At 57.8% G+C, this 17,238-nt stretch overlaps 1 protein-coding gene across 2 annotated transcripts in view; it reads right to left on the bottom strand.

The window, feature by feature from the left end:
* Positions 1–17,238, bottom strand: part of LOC143766850 (nuclear pore complex protein Nup160-like) — a 76,259-nt gene that overhangs the window by 56,256 nt on the left and 2,765 nt on the right. For both annotated transcript variants that reach the window (XR_013213649.1, XM_077254837.1), the window contains exons 2-4: positions 16,992–17,087; positions 16,808–16,910; positions 5,933–6,720 (exon numbers count right to left, since the gene is read on the bottom strand). Coding sequence is in view for 1 of the 2 variants with exons in the window: in XM_077254837.1 (XP_077110952.1) it covers positions 6,491–6,720; positions 16,808–16,910; positions 16,992–17,087 (429 nt within the window). In the remaining variant the exon portion in view is untranslated. The remainder of the gene's footprint in view (positions 1–5,932; positions 6,721–16,807; positions 16,911–16,991; positions 17,088–17,238) is intronic.

The following is a 17,238-nucleotide window of genomic DNA, read 5'->3' as shown; positions in this document are numbered from 1 at the left end:
AGTATACACCCTCCTGCTGGCCCTCAGCTAACCAGTTCGGTGCAAAAAGCAGTAGGAGATCAGTAACAACATATTAGCTTACAGCATGTCATATTATATATGAGAGTATAGCATATCGGATTGTAAAAACAAGCATAAGCCAATACTAGGGTGGGAGCTGTGTCCCCCAATGATTGGCTCGGAGAAAAAGATTTTACGGTAAGTAAACAAAAATCTCCTTTTCTCCTACGCCTCATTGGGGGACACAGACCGTGGGACGTACCAAAGCAGTCCCTGGGTGGGGACAACGTCAGATCAGGCCCTGTGTAACTGCTACTTACAAGTGCGCCACCGCGGCCTGCAGAGTCCGCCTGCCCAGAGTCACATCTGTGGACGTCTGGGAATTATAATGCTTCAAGAATGCATGCGGACTGGACGAATCCGCAAACGTGCAGGCGTGTCTTGTTGACGCCTGGTGCCTGGAACCCACGATAGACGGGGAGATAGGCTGTCATCTAACACGGAAGGACTACTGGATGGTGAAAGAATACACCAGGCTAAATGGCCGATGGAGACGGCCAAACCCTTCCTGTAAAAGTCAGGAAGCCTTCCTCTTACCGGTAGGAAACCCAAGATACAGTGTCCAACCTTCGGAAGGACGCCGTCCTCAAGACATACCTACTCAGAGCACTTGCTCTGTCCGGAATATGGGGACCTCATTCCATTTTGTGGAGTGGTGCCAAAAGAGATGAGGGAGGAACTATGCCCTCATGACAGTAGTAATACAATACCACCTTGGTAACTAGGGACAGGGAAGGCTTGAGGACAACCTTGCCTTGAAGGAAATAAGAGAAAAAAGTCTGAAAAGACCCGTTAGCACCGAAGACTCGTCAGGATGAGGATATAGCCGAGAGAAAAGGGGGCAACCTTCCCTAATAGAATAGATCCCAATGATCTAACGGTATGCAATAGGGAAGAATTACATGTGAAAAACATCCTACGAGGTGGTCCCTACTTGCAGTTTTGTTGCAGAAATACAGAAAGCTACCAGCTCCGCAAGCGAACTGACGTGGTCAGTACGGATTTCCGAGGATCACTGGGGCCCTTTCTGCTTCTGAAAAGCTTTCGGAAGTGGAAACTGGTACCACGGAATAACCGGAGCATGCAGTGCGAAGGCTCCTGGATCTCGAGGCCGAAAAACCAACTCCAGTACGCCGGCGATCAGTCAGGACGCCATCCGAGCTACAACTGTAGAGCTCCAGTGAAGGCGGGTCTGATGGAATACTTCCGGTGAAGTTCCCACTCACTTGAGGTGAAACCCTGACGGCTAAATATGTTCGCAGCCCAGAGTTCTACGTCTGGGATATGAACTGCCAAGATCACCGAGTGATAGATCTCGGCCCATGTGAGGTACTTTGGCCATGGTGCTTGAACGTGGGTACTCGCTAGATGATTGACGTATGACACAGCCGTGGCGTTGTCCAATTGAATTTGGATGGGTTGACCCGCCATAAGGAGTGGACCTACTATAGGACTACCCTTGAGATCTCCAGAGCAATGATCGGGAGAAGAGGACTGGCATTGGAAGTTACTAGTAACCATGGAACCGGGAGAAAACACTCCGGATGAAGAAGGAGCTCAGAGACTATCGTCTGAAAGGCTGCTTGACTTGCTGAAAACTAACGGAGCAAAGAAAACTGTTTCCATTGTCGTCTCCGTTTTTTTTTTTTTTTTTTGAACCCTCCCAGCAAATCGAATGAAATGAGGGGATGAGTGAGCAAGAGCGCGAGCTCCCTGTTGTAAAACCATGACCTTGTCTGGAGGGAGATTTACCACCCTTCTGGAAGAATACTGGATCATCCTCAAAAAGGATATCTGCTGGGCTGGAAATGAGGAGTTGTCTAAGTCTAGCCACCAGCCCAGGTGAGAGGGTATCGCAAGAGATATAGACGACTTAGCGTAGTCCTGCAAGGGTGGGTAAACAGTCGGTCAAACAGGATAGGACGACCACGCCTCTAGGTGCAAGATGACAGCCACCATGACCCTTGCGAACACCCTGGATGCGGTAGCAAGGCCGAAGAACAAGGTCGTGACTTAAATGCTATTCACGAATGGAAAAGCAAAGGAATTTTTGAAGAGGTTAGGCATCCCGATGTCGATGGATGCCCGAAACTGCACCTTTTTTGTTGAAGTAATGGCTGAGCGGATGAGACTCCATTCGAAGAAGAACCTTGTGAAAAGATTGTTAGAAGTTTGAGGTCCGGAATCGGTCCTACTTATCGTTCCACCTTTTAGTAACCAAGATCCCTTAGATCTAGACTGTCCTGGACAACCCTTTCACTGTTGGTCGGGGCTGCGGAAACGTACGATTGTTCGTTAGACTCCCGCTTAAGAATATGATTGACCAGCTGAACTGTCTTCAGGAAAGGGATACTGGTGTGAATCAAAGTAGTTAAGGGCTCTAAGCAGGAGACCGTTGCTCTAGCATCCATGCGGCGGATAGGGAGGTTAAAGGGCTGGACCCGTAGCTGCCAAACGGAACAAACCAGATGTGCTATTTGACAGATCGTGGCATTTTTAATTGAGGACATATCGGGCAGGGATACTGGTAGGTAACCCACAGGAGATTGTACCCGGTTAATCTGCCGAGTGGCAGAATGCGCCGCTGCTTCCAGCAGGTCATTGCAGAGTTAAAAATTAGGAGCCTCGATCCACCATCCTCTTAACAAGGAAGTGGAGAGGGAAATTCGCCTACTTGCATCTTCTGTTAAATAGTGGTGATGCAGAGGGGGGTGCTCAGACGCCCGAAAAAAAGGATGCCTCTGTACATCCACAGAGTGCAGGTCTCCGGGTGGACAGGACAGGCTGTCTGGCGTTAGGCCTGGACCTTCGAGTGCCCGTCTGTTGATGGTGTGGGGAGACCGGCGCCCTTTAAAGTGCCTGTCGCTCTTAAAAATCAGACCAGGCATAGCGTCCCGCGTAGAGGCTTCTGTCCAGTGAATCGCATATCCGGACTGGATGGCAAAAGCTCTACGAGGGAGTTTAGGCTGAGGGAACTAGTTACACTGGGATAAACTGGGATCGGCGGCAGAGGGCTCCTCATTTATGACCAGTTTCGGATTGGTCATGGTGCCCTCAAGACCAGGGAATACTGGTCGTGTGCCGTTAAGACCAGGGAAAACTGGTCGTGTGCCTTTAAGACCAGGGAATACTGGTCGTGTGCCTTTAAGACCAGGGAATACTGGTCGTGTGCCTTTAAGACCAGGGGATACTGGTCGTGTGCCTTTAAGACCAGGGGATACTGGTCGTGTGCCTTTAAGACCAGGGGATACTGGTCGTGTGCCTTTAAGACCAGGGGATACTGGTCGTGTGCCTTTAAGACCAGGGGATACTGGTCGTGTGCCTTTAAGACCAGGGGATACTGGTCGTGTGCCTTTAAGACCAGAGAATGCTGGTCGTGTGCCTTTAAGACCAGGGAATACTGGTCGTGCGCCATTAAGACCAGGGAATACTGGACGTGTGCCTTTAAAACCCGGGAATTCTGGTCACGCGCCCTTAAGAGCAGGGAATACTGGTCACGCACCTTTAAGACCAGGGAATACTGGTCACGTGCCTTTAAGACCAGGGAATACTGGTCACGTACCCTTAAGACCAGGGGATACTGGTCACGTGCCTTTAATACCAGGGAATACTGGTCACGTGCCTTTAAGACCAGGGAATACCGGTCACGTGCCTTTAAGACCAGAGAATACTGGTCATGCGGGTTTAGGTAAAATCTTGCAGCGAGCGAGAAGCGCCAATTTAGGGGGCGGAGCTACAGGCACGACGTGGGCGGAGCCTCGAAACTTCCATGATAGGCCCCAGCCGGGGCGTAAATTTCTGCAGCCGGCGTCAGCGTAAGAGTTAGGGGTGGTCACCCGTTGCTCGAGAAAATTGAGCGCTTCCGCGTCAGGCGCTAAGCGCCAGGAAAAAAAGGCTAAGCCGCCTTGAGGCGACACAGTGCGCTTCTGGAGGTGCGGACTACACATCGGCCGAAGCCGGGAGCTAAATTTGTTAGCCGGCTGGAGCGTTACCTCAGGGAGGTGGCCACAGGGAAGTCTGAGACCGCCTGTCAATATCCCGCTGCAGAAGCCCATTGCTGGCAGGATCCACTTACCAACGGTGCGCGTCCCGGCAGGAGCCGCCGCGGATGTCGGGTATTGCAGCGTGGACGGTGCAGGGGTAGAGAGACAAACCTCAATCCATCATCCCTTTGTTAGGGAGGTGGAGAGGAACCGTCCGCCTCCTTGTCCGCTTTCACAGTGGTGGAGGCTGCCCGGACCATGGAGGGGGGCTTCCACGAAGTTCAGCCCATCGGGACCATGAAAGCACCTCCGCTCCTGAAAGGGATTTCAACTGCGGCCTAGTCCGGCTGCAAAAGCCGGGGACTAAATTTATGGAGCCTGCCGGTGGAGCGCGTCGGCGGGCCGCGCGCCGAATGATTGCCGCTGGCGTACCGGCCAGTGGCACCCCCAGGACCGCATCTTCCAGGCAGGCAGCGTGAGGAAGCATGGCCCCCGAGATCTGCAGGGCGCCTCTCGTCCCAGACGAGAAGCGCCGATATAGGGGGCGGGGTTACGGCCGTGGGAGGGATCTGCCCACTGCGGCCTACTCCAGCTGAAAAGCCGGGGACTAAATTTCCAGCCTGCCTGGGGATGCGCGGCGGCCGCAACGGAGCGACGCTAACCGCCGCAGTTCCTGACCGCCGGCGCCTGTCCCCAGGGGCTCTGCCGTAAGTACCGCCGGCGCCTACCCCATAGAGGCCACTGCGGCCTACTCCGGCTGAAAAGCCGGGGACTAAATTTCCGGCCTGCCCGGCGGTGTGAGGTGGCGCGGCCGCAAAGCGATCCGGAGCGCAGGAGGGGAACTCCTGATGTACTCACAGTCCGGTAATGCAGGTCCCCCTGTCCCTGCGCGCTCCATCCTCATCCTCTTCTGCAATCCCTTTGGGCTCTGCCGCAAGTATGCAACGCCATGTGATGTGGGCCTTGTATGTCGGGCCACCGGAGAAGAACATTAGAGCAGGCTCTATGTGCTCGCCGTCTTGCAGGGGGAAGGGAAATCGGGACCAAAGATGGAAACCCGTTGCCTGAGTAAAATTTGGCGTGCTCCAACGTCGCAGGAGAGGGACGGGGAGGTATACTCGCCGTGCTCGCCTGTTGCTGGTTCGGGGGAGAGCGGGTCCCATAAAAAAGGATCCGTCGCCCCCTTCACTCCGTTGAATAAAAAATAAAAATTAAAATTAAAATAAGAAAGTTGGGGTCTGAAAACAGACCCAAGTGCCTCCTACAGACACTAAGCAAGAACTGGTTAGCTGAGGGCCAGCAGGAGGGTGTATACTGCAGGGGAGGAGCTAACTTTCTTTGTATCACTTAGTGTCCTCCTAGTGGCAAGCAGCATAACACCCACGGTCTGTGTCCCCCAATGAGGCGTAGGAGAAATTATATATATACCTATTCTATGTATATAGATATCTATTCTATTCTAACCTGTCAGTGTGATTTTACTGTACACTGCAAATGAATTACCGGCTTTTCTAAGGACACCGAAGCGTTAAAAAAATAAAAATAAAAATCGGAGAGCACTCGCATGGTGCGATTTTTTTTTTAATCAGTCCTATTTAGGATGAGAATAATCTCGCAAATGAGATGTCCCCTATTGAATAACATTGGTCCGAGTGCAATCTGATTTTTTATCGGATTGCACTCGTCTGTTTCTCGCACAAATGGGTATGAGGCCTTACATGTCAATCATCCCAGCAGCGCCAGGCAGCACAGACTTAGAATGGGGTCTACTGTGGCATCCGGTAAGTATGGTGGCAGAATGTGCAGCGCCTAATGGAGGACAAGTCCTATAATTGGAGCACATACCAAGCCCTCCGAACACCACACGCATGTGTGACTGTGACTCTTACCTCTCGGTTTAGCCGACTGTTATTTTCTTCCAGCGCTTGCAGAAGGTGATCGATGGAGGAATACAGCAGCCAAACCAAAGGAGACAAGGCGGACAGAGGCCACTGGTGAGAAGTATACTGGATCGCAAAGAATAAAAATTTATAACAGAAGTTTCTAGACGGAGAAGTTTATCAATCTGGATCATGCTAAATAAATTGCTCTGGTTATGTGGGATAAATAAAAGGGGCTTTCTTATCTCACTCACTGATGGGAATATGTCAAGTGTTCAGAGTTACAGACACATCGGCCGCCGCCCATCCACTTACAGGAATGGCATTGCACGACCAGCTCAGCCATTTCCACAGCTCCGACCAGCGCATAGAGTTCGTTCACGGCTTCGACCCCAATATAAGTTTAAGGGTTGAAGCTACGGATATGGGTGTGCTGCGCCGGTTCTGTGACTCTTAATGAAGAGTTTGGTAAATGGCGTATTACAGCGTACTGCAATAAATGGTGCTGTAACAAAAAAAATGGCGCTATAATGATAAATGGCATACACTTGTGCTGACTGACAGATTTTACCGTGAACGCCTGAGACGAGAATCCACCCCTGGACAGGAAACCCCTGTAACTATACATTTCTTTCCCACTGCCCCCGACGCCGGCTGCACAATCCTGGAGTATTCGGGCCGTATAAGCTGCAGACAGTTCAGACACGCCAGATACACATTCACTTGCCTCTGAAGACCTATAAGGGTTCGGACCTCTCTGCGGAGATGCATCCTGTACACAAACATCACGGTGCCGGCTGAGGAAGGAGACAACGACATTCAGCAGAGACGGAAATTAAAAGAGGAATGGAGATCACTAGAGGGGACAATCCCAAATACGACGGATAACTACCTGACCCCCGAGTGTGCCCCCCCTCTGTGTGCAAAGACAAATGGAGGGGCCTCACATAATGCACATATATCCAGGAGGAATGTACGGTACTAAAATTAGCGGCTCCAGAATTTGTAATACAATCTCCTACTAGAGATAAGATCAGAAGAGTTTGTGCCGATGAATATGGAAAGCATACAGGAGCTCGTAGTAATTATGGGTCAGCAGATCTGCGGCTCGAACACGAGCTTCAATGATGCTCACAACCTGAGGGAGACAGCAGTGATATACAGCCGGCTCGGTAAGAAGACGATGGCTCCGACCGGGCAACCGCTCACCTCACTGTAAATTCACGTAAGGGAATTCCACAAGTTCATGGAGCTGTGAACGTTCACACAGGATGATGACCAGCTGCCGAAGGCAATCCAGCTGTCTGCAAAAAGGGGGGACGGGGGATGAGGAACCAACCAGCCCCTAATATTCCAGCACTCCCGCAGCATGTAACTGGGCACCTACTCTGGCTAAGTGAGGGTTAAAGGGAACCTGTCACATCGTTTTGGCCCTGTAAGGCCTCTTTCACACTTCTGTCTTCCAAATCTGCACAGGATCCGTCAAGAAGTTGAAATGACGGATATCATGTTACAAATGTGAAAAAAAAAAAAAATCACAATATTCTTACCTTCCGGCATCCCGCGCAGCGTTACCGATGGTCGCGATGCTCCCAGCAGCTAGCGTTCCCAGTAATGCATTGTGGCAATAACCCAGAAGACCTAGCGGTCTCGCGAGACCGCGAGGTCATCGGATCATTTCGCAATGCATTACTGGAAATGGAGCTATCGGGAGCATCGGTAACGCTGCGCGGGACCCCGGAAGGTAAGAATATTGCAATTTTTTTATTTTTTTTTTCACATTTGTAACATGATATCTTTTTACTATTGATGCTGCATAGGCAGCATAAATAGTAAAAAGAGAGCGAGCGAGAGACAATTTCCCTCACGGGAAATTCTTCCACACATGATCAGTTTCAAAAGACGGGACCCGTCGCTGGATTCCTGCTTTTGACGGTCAGCGATGGATCCTGCATCCATAAGCTTCCATTATAGCCAACGACGGACAGCGCAGGATCCGTCGCTGAGCGATTTTACGACATGCAGAAAAAACGTTCCTCTGAACGTTTTCTCCACCCGACGGACTGCAATTTTCAGATGGATCCACTGCACGATGAAACGGAAGGCCATCCGTCACAATCAGTCGCTAATACAAGTCTGAGGAAAACAGGATCCAGCAGAAAAATTTGCTGGATCCTGTTTTTTCAAAAATCGACGGATTGTGACGGGAGCTCAAAGATGGAAGTGTGAAAGAGGCCTAAGCTGCGGCCACCGCCCTTCACGGCTAATCTACAGTATTCTGTAATGCTGTAGATAAGCCTCCGATCTACCCTGAAATAGAAGAAAAACAAGATTATACTCACACGGGAAGGGGGGGGGGCTGCCCCGTTCGATGGGCATCGCAGTCCGGAGCTTCCCATCTTCATACGATGACGTCCTATTCCTTGCTTCGTGTCGCGTCTCCTGCGCAGCCGTACTGATCTGCCCTGTTGAGGACACAGCAAAGTACTGCAGTCTCTGTGCCTCTCTGACCTTTCCAGGCACCTGCGCACTGCTGTAATTTACTCTGCCCTCAACAGGGCAGATAAGTACGCCTGCCGCGACACAAAGCAAGGAGGAGGACGTCATCGCATGAAGATGGGAGGCGCCGGACCTGGACCTGAGACACCCATCGGAACCGACCGCCCCAGGGTGAGTATAATAAAACTTGTTTTTCTTCTATTTCAGGTTGGACAGGGGGCTTATCTGCAGCATTATAGAATACTGTATATAAGCCCTGAAAGGCGGTGGCCACAGCTTACAGGGGCAAACCGACGTGACAGGTTCACTTTAACAAGTGGGGTCACTGTGAGATTTCTGCCCATTGCCATTTCCTGCGGTGCCTTTAATACATTCCCAACCATTGAGTTGCATGTATGTTACAGGCCAGGAGCCGGTGTACGGAGCGGCTCATGATCAGGGCCTGTCACTAAAAAGATATGCTTCCATCCTCCATTTGGCCATGTATGGAGCATATGCTGGGGTCTAAGGCTCAGGCACAATGTACACACCTCCGCCCCACACCACGAGCTGTCGGCCCTCCGCCCCACACCACGAGCTGTCGGCCCTCCGCCCCACACCACGAGCTGTCGGCCCTCCGCCCCACACCACGAGCTGTCGGCCCTCCGCCCCACACCACGAGCTGTCGGCCCTCCGCCCCACACCACGAGCTGTCGGCCCTCCGCCCCACACCACGAGCTGTCGGCCCTCCGCCCCACACCACGAGCTGTCGGCCCTCCGCCCCACACCACGAGCTGTCGGCCCTCCGCCCCACACCACGAGCTGTCGGCCCTCCGCCCCACACCACGAGCTGTCGGCCCTCCGCCCCACACCACGAGCTGTCGGCCCTCCGCCCCACACCACGAGCTGTCGGCCCTCCGCCCCACACCACGAGCTGTCGGCCCTCCGCCCCACACCACGAGCTGTCGGCCCTCCGCCCCACACCACGAGCTGTCGGCCCTCCGCCCCACACCACGAGCTGTCGGCCCTCCGCCCCACACCACGAGCTGTCGGCCCTCCGCCCCACACCACGAGCTGTCGGCCCTGCACTCCACGAGCTGTCAGCCCTGCACTCCACGAGCTGTCAGCCCTGCACTCCACGAGCTGTCAGCCCTGCACTCCACGAGCTGTCAGCCCTGCACTCCACGAGCTGTCAGCCCTGCACTCCACGAGCTGTCAGCCCTGCACTCCACGAGCTGTCAGCCCTGCACTCCACGAGCTGTCAGCCCTGCACTCCACGAGCTGTCAGCCCTGCACTCCACGAGCTGTCAGCCCTGCACTCCACGAGCTGTCAGCCCTGCACTCCACGAGCTGTCAGCCCTGCACTCCACGAGCTGTCAGCCCTGCACTCCACGAGCTGTCAGCCCTGCACTCCACGAGCTGTCAGCCCTGCACTCCACGAGCTGTCAGCCCTGCACTCCACGAGCTGTCAGCCCTGCACTCCACGAGCTGTCAGCCCTGCACTCCACGAGCTGTCAGCCCTGCACTCCACGAGCTGTCAGCCCTGCACTCCACGAGCTGTCAGCCCTGCACTCCACGAGCTGTCAGCCCTGCACTCCACGAGCTGTCAGCCCTGCACTCCACGAGCTGTCAGCCCTGCACTCCACGAGCTGTCAGCCCTGCACTCCACGAGCTGTCAGCCCTGCACTCCACGAGCTGTCAGCCCTGCACTCCACGAGCTGTCAGCCCTGCACTCCACGAGCTGTCAGCCCTGCACTCCACGAGCTGTCAGCCCTGCACTCCACGAGCTGTCAGCCCTGCACTCCACGAGCTGTCAGCCCTGCACTCCACGAGCTGTCAGCCCTGCACTCCACGAGCTGTCAGCCCTGCACTCCACGAGCTGTCAGCCCTGCACTCCACGAGCTGTCAGCCCTGCACTCCACGAGCTGTCAGCCCTGCACTCCACGAGCTGTCAGCCCTGCACTCCACGAGCTGTCAGCCCTGCACTCCACGAGCTGTCAGCCCTGCACTCCACGAGCTGTCAGCCCTGCACTCCACGAGCTGTCAGCCCTGCACTCCACGAGCTGTCAGCCCTGCACTCCACGAGCTGTCAGCCCTGCACTCCACGAGCTGTCAGCCCTGCACTCCACGAGCTGTCAGCCCTGCACTCCACGAGCTGTCAGCCCTGCACTCCACGAGCTGTCAGCCCTGCACTCCACGAGCTGTCAGCCCTGCACTCCACGAGCTGTCAGCCCTGCACTCCACGAGCTGTCAGCCCTGCACTCCACGAGCTGTCAGCCCTGCACTCCACGAGCTGTCAGCCCTGCACTCCACGAGCTGTCAGCCCTGCACTCCACGAGCTGTCAGCCCTGCACTCCACGAGCTGTCAGCCCTGCACTCCACGAGCTGTCAGCCCTGCACTCCACGAGCTGTCAGCCCTGCACTCCACGAGCTGTCAGCCCTGCACTCCACGAGCTGTCAGCCCTGCACTCCACGAGCTGTCAGCCCTGCACTCCACGAGCTGTCAGCCCTGCACTCCACGAGCTGTCAGCCCTGCACTCCACGAGCTGTCAGCCCTGCACTCCACGAGCTGTCAGCCCTGCACTCCACGAGCTGTCAGCCCTGCACTCCACGAGCTGTCAGCCCTGCACTCCACGAGCTGTCAGCCCTGCACTCCACGAGCTGTCAGCCCTGCACTCCACGAGCTGTCAGCCCTGCACTCCACGAGCTGTCAGCCCTGCACTCCACGAGCTGTCAGCCCTGCACTCCACGAGCTGTCAGCCCTGCACTCCACGAGCTGTCAGCCCTGCACTCCACGAGCTGTCAGCCCTGCACTCCACGAGCTGTCAGCCCTGCACTCCACGAGCTGTCAGCCCTGCACTCCACGAGCTGTCAGCCCTGCACTCCACGAGCTGTCAGCCCTGCACTCCACGAGCTGTCAGCCCTGCACTCCACGAGCTGTCAGCCCTGCACTCCACGAGCTGTCAGCCCTGCACTCCACGAGCTGTCAGCCCTGCACTCCACGAGCTGTCAGCCCTGCACTCCACGAGCTGTCAGCCCTGCACTCCACGAGCTGTCAGCCCTGCACTCCACGAGCTGTCAGCCCTGCACTCCACGAGCTGTCAGCCCTGCACTCCACGAGCTGTCAGCCCTGCACTCCACGAGCTGTCAGCCCTGCACTCCACGAGCTGTCAGCCCTGCACTCCACGAGCTGTCAGCCCTGCACTCCACGAGCTGTCAGCCCTGCACTCCACGAGCTGTCAGCCCTGCACTCCACGAGCTGTCAGCCCTGCACTCCACGAGCTGTCAGCCCTGCACTCCACGAGCTGTCAGCCCTGCACTCCACGAGCTGTCAGCCCTGCACTCCACGAGCTGTCAGCCCTGCACTCCACGAGCTGTCAGCCCTGCACTCCACGAGCTGTCAGCCCTGCACTCCACGAGCTGTCAGCCCTGCACTCCACGAGCTGTCAGCCCTGCACTCCACGAGCTGTCAGCCCTGCACTCCACGAGCTGTCAGCCCTGCACTCCACGAGCTGTCAGCCCTGCACTCCACGAGCTGTCAGCCCTGCACTCCACGAGCTGTCAGCCCTGCACTCCACGAGCTGTCAGCCCTGCACTCCACGAGCTGTCAGCCCTGCACTCCACGAGCTGTCAGCCCTGCACTCCACGAGCTGTCAGCCCTGCACTCCACGAGCTGTCAGCCCTGCACTCCACGAGCTGTCAGCCCTGCACTCCACGAGCTGTCAGCCCTGCACTCCACGAGCTGTCAGCCCTGCACTCCACGAGCTGTCAGCCCTGCACTCCACGAGCTGTCAGCCCTGCACTCCACGAGCTGTCAGCCCTGCACTCCACGAGCTGTCAGCCCTGCACTCCACGAGCTGTCAGCCCTGCACTCCACGAGCTGTCAGCCCTGCACTCCACGAGCTGTCAGCCCTGCACTCCACGAGCTGTCAGCCCTGCACTCCACGAGCTGTCAGCCCTGCACTCCACGAGCTGTCAGCCCTGCACTCCACGAGCTGTCAGCCCTGCACTCCACGAGCTGTCAGCCCTGCACTCCACGAGCTGTCAGCCCTGCACTCCACGAGCTGTCAGCCCTGCACTCCACGAGCTGTCAGCCCTGCACTCCACGAGCTGTCAGCCCTGCACTCCACGAGCTGTCAGCCCTGCACTCCACGAGCTGTCAGCCCTGCACTCCACGAGCTGTCAGCCCTGCACTCCACGAGCTGTCAGCCCTGCACTCCACGAGCTGTCAGCCCTGCACTCCACGAGCTGTCAGCCCTGCACTCCACGAGCTGTCAGCCCTGCACTCCACGAGCTGTCAGCCCTGCACTCCACGAGCTGTCAGCCCTGCACTCCACGAGCTGTCAGCCCTGCACTCCACGAGCTGTCAGCCCTGCACTCCACGAGCTGTCAGCCCTGCACTCCACGAGCTGTCAGCCCTGCACTCCACGAGCTGTCAGCCCTGCACTCCACGAGCTGTCAGCCCTGCACTCCACGAGCTGTCAGCCCTGCACTCCACGAGCTGTCAGCCCTGCACTCCACGAGCTGTCAGCCCTGCACTCCACGAGCTGTCAGCCCTGCACTCCACGAGCTGTCAGCCCTGCACTCCACGAGCTGTCAGCCCTGCACTCCACGAGCTGTCAGCCCTGCACTCCACGAGCTGTCAGCCCTGCACTCCACGAGCTGTCAGCCCTGCACTCCACGAGCTGTCAGCCCTGCACTCCACGAGCTGTCAGCCCTGCACTCCACGAGCTGTCAGCCCTGCACTCCACGAGCTGTCAGCCCTGCACTCCACGAGCTGTCAGCCCTGCACTCCACGAGCTGTCAGCCCTGCACTCCACGAGCTGTCAGCCCTGCACTCCACGAGCTGTCAGCCCTGCACTCCACGAGCTGTCAGCCCTGCACTCCACGAGCTGTCAGCCCTGCACTCCACGAGCTGTCAGCCCTGCACTCCACGAGCTGTCAGCCCTGCACTCCACGAGCTGTCAGCCCTGCACTCCACGAGCTGTCAGCCCTGCACTCCACGAGCTGTCAGCCCTGCACTCCACGAGCTGTCAGCCCTGCACTCCACGAGCTGTCAGCCCTGCACTCCACGAGCTGTCAGCCCTGCACTCCACGAGCTGTCAGCCCTGCACTCCACGAGCTGTCAGCCCTGCACTCCACGAGCTGTCAGCCCTGCACTCCACGAGCTGTCAGCCCTGCACTCCACGAGCTGTCAGCCCTGCACTCCACGAGCTGTCAGCCCTGCACTCCACGAGCTGTCAGCCCTGCACTCCACGAGCTGTCAGCCCTGCACTCCACGAGCTGTCAGCCCTGCACTCCACGAGCTGTCAGCCCTGCACTCCACGAGCTGTCAGCCCTGCACTCCACGAGCTGTCAGCCCTGCACTCCACGAGCTGTCAGCCCTGCACTCCACGAGCTGTCAGCCCTGCACTCCACGAGCTGTCAGCCCTGCACTCCACGAGCTGTCAGCCCTGCACTCCACGAGCTGTCAGCCCTGCACTCCACGAGCTGTCAGCCCTGCACTCCACGAGCTGTCAGCCCTGCACTCCACGAGCTGTCAGCCCTGCACTCCACGAGCTGTCAGCCCTGCACTCCACGAGCTGTCAGCCCTGCACTCCACGAGCTGTCAGCCCTGCACTCCACGAGCTGTCAGCCCTGCACTCCACGAGCTGTCAGCCCTGCACTCCACGAGCTGTCAGCCCTGCACTCCACGAGCTGTCAGCCCTGCACTCCACGAGCTGTCAGCCCTGCACTCCACGAGCTGTCAGCCCTGCACTCCACGAGCTGTCAGCCCTGCACTCCACGAGCTGTCAGCCCTGCACTCCACGAGCTGTCAGCCCTGCACTCCACGAGCTGTCAGCCCTGCACTCCACGAGCTGTCAGCCCTGCACTCCACGAGCTGTCAGCCCTGCACTCCACGAGCTGTCAGCCCTGCACTCCACGAGCTGTCAGCCCTGCACTCCACGAGCTGTCAGCCCTGCACTCCACGAGCTGTCAGCCCTGCACTCCACGAGCTGTCAGCCCTGCACTCCACGAGCTGTCAGCCCTGCACTCCACGAGCTGTCAGCCCTGCACTCCACGAGCTGTCAGCCCTGCACTCCACGAGCTGTCAGCCCTGCACTCCACGAGCTGTCAGCCCTGCACTCCACGAGCTGTCAGCCCTGCACTCCACGAGCTGTCAGCCCTGCACTCCACGAGCTGTCAGCCCTGCACTCCACGAGCTGTCAGCCCTGCACTCCACGAGCTGTCAGCCCTGCACTCCACGAGCTGTCAGCCCTGCACTCCACGAGCTGTCAGCCCTGCACTCCACGAGCTGTCAGCCCTGCACTCCACGAGCTGTCAGCCCTGCACTCCACGAGCTGTCAGCCCTGCACTCCACGAGCTGTCAGCCCTGCACTCCACGAGCTGTCAGCCCTGCACTCCACGAGCTGTCAGCCCTGCACTCCACGAGCTGTCAGCCCTGCACTCCACGAGCTGTCAGCCCTGCACTCCACGAGCTGTCAGCCCTGCACTCCACGAGCTGTCAGCCCTGCACTCCACGAGCTGTCAGCCCTGCACTCCACGAGCTGTCAGCCCTGCACTCCACGAGCTGTCAGCCCTGCACTCCACGAGCTGTCAGCCCTGCACTCCACGAGCTGTCAGCCCTGCACTCCACGAGCTGTCAGCCCTGCACTCCACGAGCTGTCAGCCCTGCACTCCACGAGCTGTCAGCCCTGCACTCCACGAGCTGTCAGCCCTGCACTCCACGAGCTGTCAGCCCTGCACTCCACGAGCTGTCAGCCCTGCACTCCACGAGCTGTCAGCCCTGCACTCCACGAGCTGTCAGCCCTGCACTCCACGAGCTGTCAGCCCTGCACTCCACGAGCTGTCAGCCCTGCACTCCACGAGCTGTCAGCCCTGCACTCCACGAGCTGTCAGCCCTGCACTCCACGAGCTGTCAGCCCTGCACTCCACGAGCTGTCAGCCCTGCACTCCACGAGCTGTCAGCCCTGCACTCCACGAGCTGTCAGCCCTGCACTCCACGAGCTGTCAGCCCTGCACTCCACGAGCTGTCAGCCCTGCACTCCACGAGCTGTCAGCCCTGCACTCCACGAGCTGTCAGCCCTGCACTCCACGAGCTGTCAGCCCTGCACTCCACGAGCTGTCAGCCCTGCACTCCACGAGCTGTCAGCCCTGCACTCCACGAGCTGTCAGCCCTGCACTCCACGAGCTGTCAGCCCTGCACTCCACGAGCTGTCAGCCCTGCACTCCACGAGCTGTCAGCCCTGCACTCCACGAGCTGTCAGCCCTGCACTCCACGAGCTGTCAGCCCTGCACTCCACGAGCTGTCAGCCCTGCACTCCACGAGCTGTCAGCCCTGCACTCCACGAGCTGTCAGCCCTGCACTCCACGAGCTGTCAGCCCTGCACTCCACGAGCTGTCAGCCCTGCACTCCACGAGCTGTCAGCCCTGCACTCCACGAGCTGTCAGCCCTGCACTCCACGAGCTGTCAGCCCTGCACTCCACGAGCTGTCAGCCCTGCACTCCACGAGCTGTCAGCCCTGCACTCCACGAGCTGTCAGCCCTGCACTCCACGAGCTGTCAGCCCTGCACTCCACGAGCTGTCAGCCCTGCACTCCACGAGCTGTCAGCCCTGCACTCCACGAGCTGTCAGCCCTGCACTCCACGAGCTGTCAGCCCTGCACTCCACGAGCTGTCAGCCCTGCACTCCACGAGCTGTCAGCCCTGCACTCCACGAGCTGTCAGCCCTGCACTCCACGAGCTGTCAGCCCTGCACTCCACGAGCTGTCAGCCCTGCACTCCACGAGCTGTCAGCCCTGCACTCCACGAGCTGTCAGCCCTGCACTCCACGAGCTGTCAGCCCTGCACTCCACGAGCTGTCAGCCCTGCACTCCACGAGCTGTCAGCCCTGCACTCCACGAGCTGTCAGCCCTGCACTCCACGAGCTGTCAGCCCTGCACTCCACGAGCTGTCAGTCCTGCACTCCACGAGCTGTCAGCCCTGCACCCCACACTAAGACCTGTCAGCCCTGCACCCCACACCACGAGCTGCCGGCACTGTACCCCACACCACGAGCTGTCGGCCCTGCACCCCACACCACGAGCTGTCGGCCCTGCACCCCACACCACGAGCTGTCAGCCCTGCACCCCACACCACGAGCTGTCGGACCTGAACCCCACACCACGAGCTGTCGGCCCTGCACCCCACACCACGAGCTGTCGGCCCTGCACCCCACACCCGAGCTGTCGGCCCTGCACCCCACACCACGAGCTGTCAGCACTGTACCCCACACCACGAGCGGTCGGCCCTACACCCCACACCACGAGCTGTCGGCCCTGCACCCCACACCACGAGCTGTCGGCCCTGCACCCCACACCACGAGCTGTCGGCCCTGCACCCCACACCACGAGTAATCGGACCTACATTCCACCTGCTGTGATCGGGAATATGCGCGACAGCGTTGTACGACTGGTGGTTGTGTCTCCGAATCCAGGTGATGATTGAAGATACGAGTCCTCAAAGTTGCCTACAATCAGGAGACATCTGGTCACTCACCTAAAAATATCATAGATACATAGAGGAGACGAGAGCTTGTACATGGCATTACCTGACATTTCAGGTCATCCACAGTCTCCGAAATAGCCAATGTTGCTAATTGAATCAGCAGCTCTGGCAAATCCACACGTTCCAGGAGATGCAGCACCTGGGAATACAGGCAAAAATTTACTACAGGCAGAATACGGATCCGCTGGGAATAAACAACAGATTACTACAGGCAGGATAGGGATCCGCTGGGAATACAGGCAAAAATTTACTACAGGCAGAATACGAATACGCTGGGAATAAAGGCAACA

Source organism: Ranitomeya variabilis, chromosome 4 (genome assembly GCF_051348905.1).
Source record: "Ranitomeya variabilis isolate aRanVar5 chromosome 4, aRanVar5.hap1, whole genome shotgun sequence".
In the NCBI taxonomy this organism is placed as follows: domain Eukaryota; kingdom Metazoa; phylum Chordata; class Amphibia; order Anura; family Dendrobatidae; genus Ranitomeya; species Ranitomeya variabilis.
This window is presented reverse-complemented; position numbering and strand designations above follow the sequence as displayed.